The 11,261-nt window shown below is 35.8% G+C and overlaps 1 protein-coding gene across 1 annotated transcript; it reads left to right on the forward strand.

Annotated features, from left to right (window-relative positions):
* The first annotated feature begins 991 nt into the window (after window positions 1-991).
* Window positions 992-6,941, forward strand: LOC125659965 (kyphoscoliosis peptidase-like). The gene is made up of 2 exons (XM_048891786.2): window positions 992-1,257; window positions 6,145-6,941. The coding sequence occupies exons 1-2, from the start codon at window positions 1,144-1,146 to the stop codon at window positions 6,676-6,678; spliced, it is 648 nt and encodes a 215-aa protein (XP_048747743.2). The 5' UTR covers window positions 992-1,143; the 3' UTR covers window positions 6,679-6,941.
* The last annotated feature ends 4,320 nt before the right edge of the window (window positions 6,942-11,261 follow it).

Raw genomic sequence — 11,261 nt, forward strand, 5'->3', positions numbered from 1 at the left:
AATTTTCACCCCGAGAAAACCATTTGTCAACGAGGCGCAGTCGAGGTTGACAATGGTTTCTCGAGGGGTGAAAATTTCACTGTTACCCTTAACTACATGCAATATTTGTTTTATTATACTGAATGTTACGTAAACAGGAAAACAGAAAAACTTACTTCTGTTGACATTTGATCAAACACTGTCATGCGACATTTCGTATATCGATGCGAGAAATTGTCTTCCGTACTTCGCCCCACAGGTGTTGGCAACCCGGAAGGGTCAGGGACGATTCTTATAAAGGAAGGGGACAATGTGGTAGTGTGAGTGATATGGCATTCCTACTAGCTCTGGCTAATGGGTTAACCCTTTGGCTCGATTGGTAGAGTGCGGGACTTGTGTGCCAGAGACCTGGGTTCAAATCCTATCAGAGGCAGAAAAATGTCTCTGTTACATAGTTCTATGATACCAAATACAGTATACTTTCCGTAAAATAACACACTCTACCAGGTTCCATACACCACTTCAGCGGGGAAAGCTACATGTGACCTTGAGAGGCGCGGATCCAAACCATGTCCACCTACATGTGTATCTTGTGATAAGAATGAGAAGTGTCAGGCGTATTCTTTTTAAAGGAAATCCATTTCTTCTCCGAACGGAGACGCCAGGAAATAGATAAAGAATTTCATTTTGAATAAAATAAATGATTTTTAAGCATGTCACTGTTGTAGCTCCTGCGGGGGCCTTATCATTGAAAGGCGATGACTCATGTACCCATCGCTTGGCTATTTCAACAAGCATCGTTACCGCTTGCATTAAAGCAGGCAATGACCGATGCAGAATTTTGATCAAATCAAATAAAAATGAAACATTATTCTTAAAATAAGAAGCTGATATATATTACACGGAATAATTTTATTTGATATATGTATTTGGATATTGACACCCGTCCAGATCCGCCCTTCAAGATCTTGTCGATTTCTGTCAGTGATAGGACCCTCTCTTATCGCCCCCTCCTCTCATTGGTTCCCCCAGTTCAACAGTTTAAAAATCCTCCGTCTCGACATCTCCTGGAACAGTCTGTCTCTCTCGCCGTCTCCCCTCAGTCCGACCGTGTGTGATTCTCTGTCTATCATTTAGCGTTCCCTTGTGTGTTTGTTTGTAGAGATGTCGAAACCAGAACTTCCCCGCGGATACCTGGGACCTCAGCCAAAGTTTTCTGAGTTTAAACTGAGCACGCTCAGCCACAATGATCCCGAAATCACGACAGACTCCAACGAGGTCAGTCAAATTGTTACTAATTTAAAAATTAAAGTAAAACTAATTCATATTTATTTATAAAAAATAATTATTTCAAAATTATTCAACTTTATTAAGTATTCTATTCACATTCAAATTTTCAGTTATACCGTTTTCAAGTATATATAAACTACTGGTATATGAAATCATTTATTTATTCTCCGTTCAATTCAGCCATGAGAGAGAGAGAGAGAGAGAGAGAGAGAGAGAGAGAGAGAGAGAGAGAGAGAGAGAGAGAGAGAGACTATATATTTATTCAACCGCTCTCTAAACTCTGTGGCTCTAGGTCGACTTTCATTTATCAATTTTATAAAGGCAGATGGAGACGTTTATTGAAAAATCTGTCCGGGTTAAGAAATCAATATCACATTGCGGACAGGTAGAATAAATCTAACATAAAATAAAATTAACACCAGGTAAAGTGTTTACAAGTTTTCAATAACAGAATGATCTACAGCGAGAGTTAGGTTTTAAATTTGGAGAGAGAGATAGTTTAGAAAGGGCGTTGAGAGAGAGAAAAGAATTGAAAGAGGTAAATCATTTTTCAATCTGATACGCCGAGTTGCTGGTGAGAGCCAAGGATGGAGTTTTTCTGATATCGCCGATACGTTCTCTGCTATCTTTAATTTATTTGCTGTTAAAAGCTGAAATCCGTGTAAAACTTCTAAATCTAACTAACTATTCCCAACTTATGCAACAATCTTCGTGTTTTAATTACAGACAATATCATCCATTAGCATTCTACGGCACGCGGAGTGCTAATCACAGGCCTCTTGCCTGCTTCTCTTTTCGGGTTCGTTTACACCGAGACACAAGTGATTCAATAAAAACTATTAAGTTTGCATCTTCTCGTTGGCCCTTTGAAGTTTTATTTATAAACATATATACTTCATGATCATTCGTTTCCCCGCTCGCCAAATCTTGTCTGGGAAATAATTTCGCCGAAGAAATATCGGCATAATAATCGTACGGGGAAAGCAAAAGTTTTTTTTTCCCTAGTAGTAAAGATGTGTGTTTGACAGATTTCTAATCATAAGAATTACTGAGTGCGATTGTTGGCATTTTTCTGTTCGTCTCTATCAAGGTTTTGTTGTGTATGCACATGTTAAAGTATGGGCGGATCTTTAGATTTTTAGAAATGGATCTGCAACAACTTCACAGGATCACTTAAAACTGTGTTACTCCTAAAAGCTAGTTCTACAATGTAAATCGTCTTAGAAAAACACCCTCTGTGACAATCGGTCGTAAAAATCGTTAACTAGACCCGCGTTTAAGCGAAGTTCGGGATCCAGTTACAGGAAGGGTAGATAACTCTAACAGATTGTTAACTTGTCATTAACTCTTACATTAATTAGAAGTTAACTGCCGGTTAAAGTTACTGTATACAGGGAAATATTCACTCCCGTTTTATTTTCGCCCTTGCTGTTAGTGGGCGAAATTAAGACTGGGTGATACAGTTTCTTTTATCTCTCTCTTAACACAACTGTACCTGGGCGAATTTAAAACGGGGCAAAACCGTCAGCAAGTGTAGAAAGGCGAAAATAATATGGGGCGAAAATGATCTTGTATTAACTCACCTTCTGTGCCTGGGTTCAGAACTTTGCACTCGATCGTGACGGACATTCTAGGGATCCCTATGTCTGTCATGCATGTCGAGTCAGTGGACAAGAAAATGTTTTATTGTGAATATCAGAACTCTTTTCTGAAAATAAGTGGGCGGATCAAAATGTGTGTAAATTCGTGACAAAATATCCCAAGTGCATATCATTAAAATCTCCTAACTGTATATAAGTATAAATCACCCAAATGTATACGATCGCAAATCATCCAAAAGTATATAGTATATAAATCTACATGGAATTAAAAACATATAAATCATTAAATTTCCAAACATATATACATGCACTTGCAAATTTCTCAAGTAAACGATTACTAGGTTATGATACCCCAGTGTATATGATCACAAACCACCCACAATTATATAATAAAAAATTCAAAATGTATATCCTTATAAATATCCCAAGGATCTCCCAGAGGTATATAATTACAATTATCTCAAAGGTATATAATTACAAACATGTCAAAGGTATATAATTACAAATATCTCAAAGGTATGTAATTACACATTACCCAATTGTATATACATGCAAATTACCTAAATGTTTATGATCACAAATCATTCAAGATGATATAATTATAAATATTCCATGTATATATATATATATATATATATATATATATATATATATATATATATATATATATTCAAAATGTATATATATATACGTAATATATATACATATATATTATATATATATATATATATATATATATATATATAAACAGGAGGGGGTGATACAAAATGCAGTGCCTGCGGACTAAATGATTTAATTTTGATTATTCTCCCTCTAAATATTAAAATCAAAACTCGACAGTGTCGATAAAAGATTTTGATGTTACATGTGCTATAATTTACCTCGGAGATCCTCTCGTTGTTATCAATAATTAGGCATACCGTTTGTGGTATCCAACAAATGCTAGCATTGTTATGTACACAAGATTACGATTGTCTAAAGTGATCGATTCTTCGTGTCATCAAACATTTCTGAAGGTATTGTGGGGGTCAAAAGGTTGAAATTAGCTTCCGGGATGATTGAGAGGTGAATATTGAGATTTACAGTTACACTATGAGAGACATGTCGTAATTCTCTCTCTCTCTCTCTCTCTCTCTCTCTCTCTCTCTCTCTCTCTCTCTCTCTCTCTCCAGCTCCAGTATAGGGTCACGCCCCCCCTGAACAGATTACAGGAGGGTGGGTGTTAGAGCCACCTCCCTCTTGGTGATAATATATATATATATATTAAAAATCAATAAAACAACAGCAAAGGTACACGACTTAACATTATATATAAACAAATGCATTAAGATAAAAAAAAATATTTTGTTATGCATTGATTTTATTGTGTATAAAGTATAGTTAGAATAACGCACACAAGTAACCAAACTCTGGGGCCCCCAGTCTATTGCCCCTCCCCCTTTATTAAAAAAAAAACCTCGACCCGCTATTGGATCATCTTTAAAAAATTACGAAAACTATACTGTGTCATAATCAAAATGAATTGCAAGATAGGGGGCGTCATTATATGCACATATACAATACTGAAGTATTAAAGCAGGCAGCGGTTAAAAACCTGAAAAAAGAGGAAACCTCGATACTGGTTTTTTGCACAGAATTAAGGAATCACAGACTGCTGATCTCAGCGATAAAAAAACAGTAGATAAAAATCAAAACTGAGCTATCACTACGTGGCAAAAATAGCTCTTCCGTGATTACCAAAACACAGATTCAAAACAAACCTTTATCTGATGCTGAATTCTCGCCCACGTGTATGACACATGAATTTGGATTTCTTGTCAATCTGACCTTGCTTAAAATTGATTTACTCATATTTTCTTGAATATCAGGCGACTGTTGGATAAAATGCTATATTGGGGGTGTGTTCGTTATCTATATTCGGTTTCTTATCACCGAGGATTTTTTTGTTGGAAATGGGAGGAGTTCACTATTCTGTTTATAAATCTTCGGGGGTAAATCCTAAATTACAACAGTAAAGTGAAAAAAGAATAATTTACAAATTATCGGTGTAAAATCCACAGCAGTGAAGCCGATATTTTCTCTGTAAATCACGGGCAAGATACGCGTATGTATGAGATACACGGCCCTTTCGAAATCTTGTTCATTTTATTACGACCAATATGTAGTCCATGCTTCTATAGGCGATCAATAAGGGTGATCTAAACTTTCACAATAGTAAACAAATTATTCCCTATGTAACTTGTAAGATGAGTTTTGATTGGTTAACCGTACAGACTGGTGAAGCCTGGAGTAAATAACGCGCCGTCGGTAAAACTCCGTTTAGGACCGTTCAATCATCATGAACAGTTACAAATAACAAAATAATGAGAAGATCGTTATTCCAAAATTAACGATGTTAGTTCCTTAGAACGTGTTTGTCACAAGTCTGTGTAATGTGACGTCACATTATCTACTCCTGACATGCATTCCATTCGGTTATATACAAACATTCTTTACCCGGGTCCAATCAATGATTAACGGGAATTTATCCCGAGTTTTATTTCATATATCGTGCCATCGTATCATCACCACCATACCACTCTAACATCGTGCCATTCTAACATCGAGTCATTCTAACACCGTGTCATTGTAACACCGTGTCATTGTAACACCGTATAATCCGAACATCGTGTCATTCTAACACCGTGTCATTGTAACACCGTATCATCCGAACATCGTGTTATTCTAAAATCGTGTCATTTTAACACCGTATCATCCGAAAATCGTCACATCGTATCATCGCGGCGACGGTACGGTGGAATGTCTGTCAACAATAGTATTCTATACAAATATAAATGAAGAGAGTATAATAATGTTAGTGTTCGGATTGGAAACATTTGAACAATAGCTGGCCCCAGTAGTGAACTCCCAATGAACATAGTCTGCTGTACATCGAACCCACCACAACACCAGCATGACGCTATCTCACAGGGCCACTTATATCTGGGGGTGACCAGAAACGAAATCTGGCTAAGAGCTTAGAATTGGCCAGCGATAAGTTTACACGTGTGGTTATCTGAAGAGCGTGTTGGTGTTCAACATCATATTAAAGGACTTCATCACCCACTCTTCCAGAAAGATCATTGTACATCAAATTTCTCTTAAAAACAAAAACACCATCAAGATATACAAAAATTGAATCTTAAAAAATTCTGTTCTCCAAAAATGGCTCGAAAACAACATACTACACGCTAATTTGACTCTTTATCTTAGAGTGGCTTAATTTCTGTTTCAGATTGAGGTCAAATTTAGTATGGGTCAACCAGTCAAGGTCACCGGAAACCTGATAGAAGCCAGTACAACTAAAGATTATTCCAATCACCTGTTCACTCAGACCCAGGGAGACGTGGTTAGCTACATTGTTCAGATGCCAAGCACCGGCTATTACAAGTTACAAATCTACGCCCTTCCGGTCAGCGACGAAAGTAAGACACTGCCAGGGGTGTATAACTACCTGATCAACTGTACCCGAGCCCCCAAGGCTGCGCAACCCTTCCCCAAACAATATGCCCAGTGGAAAGAAGGCTGTTACCTGTACGAACCGCTTACAATCGCCAACAGCAATGGGTCAGTGGCATTCAAGGCCACCGTGCCTTCAGCGAAGTCGGTCGCAGTCACTGTGAACGACTCGTGGACTCAGCTAAAAAATTCCGGGGGTAACGTGTGGGAAGGTCCCGTTCAAATCACCAAAGACGCGCGAGTTACACTAAACGTGAATTATGGAGGAGACGACACAAAATATTCAACTCTCTTGGAGTACAATTTGTGAGATAGTTTCCTAGAACAATATAAATGGACTTTTTTTCAATTTATAGACATATTTTTTACTACTGTGTAGTCTGTAGACTATTGTTTTGAGTTTATTAGAGGGCGTTTAGTAGGTGATGATGTACTCACGAATCGAAGTCGGGGTTTATTTAAGCAATCTATAGATAGTTTTTAACCCTTATTGTGCCGACATTTTATTGCTTTATATGATTAACATATAAACCGTGCAGCTTTATAAATGCAATAAAACATGATGAAACTCAACATTTATTAATGTTTTATGTTTTGCACAAAATCAACCGTTATATCGAGCATATTTATCAAATAGGTTATCAGACATGACGATAAGTAAAATTCTGAAGATAAATTCGCACACTCGCAAAATTCCTCTTACATGATGGAATGGGTGATATAAAGATAGATTTAGAGATATGAAATTTTGAAATTAAACATTACACACGCAGCATGTCCAATCTTGGGTCCTAGGGACCATACTCAATACCACATTGGTTTAAATTACAACTCCCCCGCAAATGAATATGACATTACGAGGCGGTGTTGGGGAATGTCACGTGATGTACAACAGAGACAGTATGACGTAGTTCTTGTAAATTTCCAAAACGGGACCATGGTGGCTTTTCTCAAGCTACTAGCCTATCTAAAGACAATCACATGGCTTCTGGATTCCAAAATAGCAAAACATTTAACTTTGCCAAAAACGTTGTTGGCAAACTAGCGATCAGATTTAAATTCATTTTAGATAATAAAATTTTATTTAATTATCAATTTCTAAATGGTGATGTTTACTCTTTCTTTGAAGTTAAAAAGACAGACTGTCACATTGTTTTCAAATAACCATAGATTGATCCATTTACTTATAAATCAAAATATTTCACAATAACAGAACCTCCTACTCTACAAAACCCCGTCTCGTCATTTAGGATCCATATCTTCTACAACAAGTTCAGAGTCTAAACATTCAAGTTCAAACAACTAAATCAGCCAGGTAAATCATAAAGGACATGATGATGAAAATGTAAGTACACTGCAATTTATGGTTCAAGTATCACAAAGTTTTAAAAGGGGCCATAAAGTTTGAATATGTCTGATATTCTAGGTGACTTTCAACCCTAGACATGCTATATGTAGGCCATAGTTTTAACAACTATTTTCATTGAATAAGTTCAGCCACCTGTAATTTCCAACTCAGAAACCAGGTGATATGGAGTTCAATACCGGAATTTCAAGATCAAAATCCAGCTAATATGGACTTCCAATACTGCAATTTCCAGCTCAACATCCGGGTAATAGGGACTTTTATACCCGAATTTCAAGATCAATATCAAGGTAATATGGAGTTCAATACCTGAATTTCAAGATCTAAATCCGGGTATTTATGGACTTCAATACCTGAATTTCAAGATCAAAATCCAGCTAATATGGACTTTAATACATACAATTTTCCGCTCCAAATCCGGGTATTTATGAACTTCAAAACCCGAATTTCAAGATCAAAATCCGGGTAGTATGGATGTTAATACCTGAATTTCAAGATTAAAATCCAGGTATATGGACTTCAAAACCGCAATTTCCAGCTCAAAATCCAGGTAATATGGAGTTCAATACTAAGGCAACATTGCATGAACGGATATACCCCTAGCTTGAAAATTGTAAGAGGAATTAGAAGAACGAATGAGTGCTTCGTCTGTCAGTTAAGAAAAGCAATTTTACAATGTCGGTAAAAACGCAATGAAGCTCTGCACAATGTACATATCTTTAATAAATACGACACACAAATACTCTGGAGAATGCCAAGGTCTTACAATGTAGGCTTAAAACTACGAGAGGAACCGTGTACTTTTTTTTTTTTTTTTTTTTTTATAGCTAAATAGAATTTTCCCCCGAATTGATTAATTTCTCAACAAGTTTCTGTTTCCATAAAAATTAAAAGAAATTTACATCCAAACAATAAGAATACTTTTCAATAGCCTTACAAATACTGTGTATAGTGATGGAAAATGTGAAAAGACCATTGTTTTGTAATTGGATTTGTTTCTCGAACGTCCATTTGCCAAAAACAATTAACATCTAATCATGCAAGGGGATAAAAGGGTTATGTAATAGTGACAGGATTCTATCGTGAAAACTGAAAGGGACATGACTTTTGTAATCATAATTAAATCCTACCGGTAATTGTAATTACTCGACCATTTCACAAGCGAAAATGGCTTTGATCCAGTTCCGGATTATGGCCAGTTCCGAATCACTATGTGATTAGCATTATTTAAAGAGATGAGTCACTTAACAAATGCTTGCTGAGGGATTCAAAACTTATTTTTATCCAACCCAGGTTTCTTACTTATTACACTCTTTTGAAGGACACATCGCATGTTTCCAAAGTACAGTGTATACAAAATTATATGCTACCATAACATGGCCTAGTTTGATCATCAACTATAATAACTAGAGCTGAACCAAAGTACGATCGAACTGCCTTTGGTCGAAACCGGAAGGGGTGTCACTGCGCATTTTTGGTCTACCACACAGCAACCGGTTGAACTTTAGTAAGTAGACATGCGCATTGAAGGTCCGATGGCAAGCTAGGCATGCGCAATGAAGTTTCGGAAATCGACTAAACAACCCGGTTGATGATCGATCGTACTTTAGTTGCTACAAGTACAGCTTTTTAACAAAGCTTGGCGTCTTTAGGAACAACCTTATACAGTAAATTGATATAAATGTATGATATGCGTTAAGTATTTATAATTTTGATAAAAGACCACATAATCAAACTGTTCTAAAATGGTAAATCGTATATAAAATCATGTTTTAAAAACACCTACTAGAAACTAATGTACAATAATTTTTCTAGTATGACCTTGAAGTAGACATGATATTTGTACTAAAATAGAAAGCATTGTTTCTTCTCAACCTCAAGAAAACAATGAAAAGCAGATGTTCAGCGTGTTTCATTTTTCACAAAGCAAGAAACAAAAACTATTAAATGGCTGAAAATTGCCCAAATTTTATGAAGGATAATTTTAAGGTTTGTGTGCAAAAAAGACCATTTCTGTTATTTGGTGAATTATAGAAACGTTTTGATAGTGTAGATATGAATAAGATTAAATTGTCAGTTTCATTATAGTGCAATTTTTCTTCTTTCTTCTCTTCGTTTTCTCTCTCTGTTTTTAAGATTGAAAATCCTGTAAAATTGTTAAGTCGCACGTAACTTAGATGATCACGAAATTTTTTCCCTTGCGTTGAACAGAATTGCAACAAATGAAATAAATTAGAATTTTCACATCATGCATTTTCTACCAATTACAAAGGAGAGGAAGTGCATTGTCAGATGACTGTAAAATACTTCCACTATATATACTGTCTTCTAAGGAAGACGGTAATAATTATAGGTGATGATCGAACTAGGTCCATGTGATACACATGGACTTCGACATTTTGGTCATCTACACTCTTGAGAATAAATAGAATTCTGGAGGGAAAAGTTGTTTTTTGTTAAATATAAATGCATTTAGTTGATGAATTGATGCATGTTTCAGCAATAGCATCAATAACTATTTCTTCGATGAATGTATTATTGCAATCTCTACCCAGAGTTATCGTTCCTTACACTCACTTACACCTCTGTCAACGTCTCAAAGGTTTTACAAGATTTTTGTAAAATGGCACGTATGCTCAAATAAAGTATGGTTTTGACTTCAATTACAAAAATATACGCAAATAAATATTGAGCAGATGTCAAGTCTTTTTGTGACACAAGAAGCATTGATTTGGGTGATTTGGGTGGAAACGCGGATATTGGGTAGTTCTATTGCACCAGACATATACATAGGCATATGAAGAATATATAGTAATGGGGGGAAAATCTACAAATAGTTGCTTGTCCTTCATTTTCCCGATATTTTATAAAGTAGTTCTTAGTTTTATTAGCCGTAAAAAAAAAAAAGTGGATTTACATGTGGAATAACATTGCTTATTTTGAGACGTTAGTGAGAGCAAGGAACGACAACTCTGGGTAGAGATTGGTATTATTGTAGTCTTACTGAAGAAACACCATTTGTTGGTTCAATTCCTGATCAATCGTGTCAACTGCTGTCATACCCATCATGTTGAACAACAATACATCTAGTACATGTGCATGTATATGAAAAAATATATATTATACACAATAATTCTATAAAGGTAATAACGTTTTAATTAACATGAGAAAATAGGAGAAGAAATTGAAATATGATTTTCTATAGGTTACACATGTCATTAGAAAAATATGAAAATTACAATCTGGACTTACTACTACGTATTTTCAAAGCTTGTTCTAAGAATTTTCCCCAAGTTACTGAGTTCTTAAGTATCAACTGTCAACACTAAGAAGAAATTTCTTTCTCAAATTAATATGAAATGGACATTTCGGGATAAAATAAAACTCATCTTCTATATCATTATGGTTACATAATTTACAGAACCTCGCACTCCTTTCAACATTGTCATGTCTGCCTCTTTCAATATTCAAAGAATGGAAGACGTACTGAATTTAGTGATACCTTTTCCCCATTTAAGTTGATTGGT

This window comes from Ostrea edulis, chromosome 9, assembly GCF_947568905.1.
Source record: "Ostrea edulis chromosome 9, xbOstEdul1.1, whole genome shotgun sequence".
Classification (NCBI taxonomy): domain Eukaryota; kingdom Metazoa; phylum Mollusca; class Bivalvia; order Ostreida; family Ostreidae; genus Ostrea; species Ostrea edulis.

What these genes read in the sequence shown, in the direction of transcription:
- LOC125659965 (XM_048891786.2), top strand. Translation starts at nt 1,144, where the DNA reads ATGTCGAAACCAGAACTTCCCCGCGGATACCTGGGACCTCAGCCAAAG. An exon ending in TCACGACAGACTCCAACGAG is followed by an intron (nt 1,258 to 6,144) that starts GTCAGTCAAATT and finishes TTTCTGTTTCAG; the next exon opens with ATTGAGGTCAAATTTAGTAT.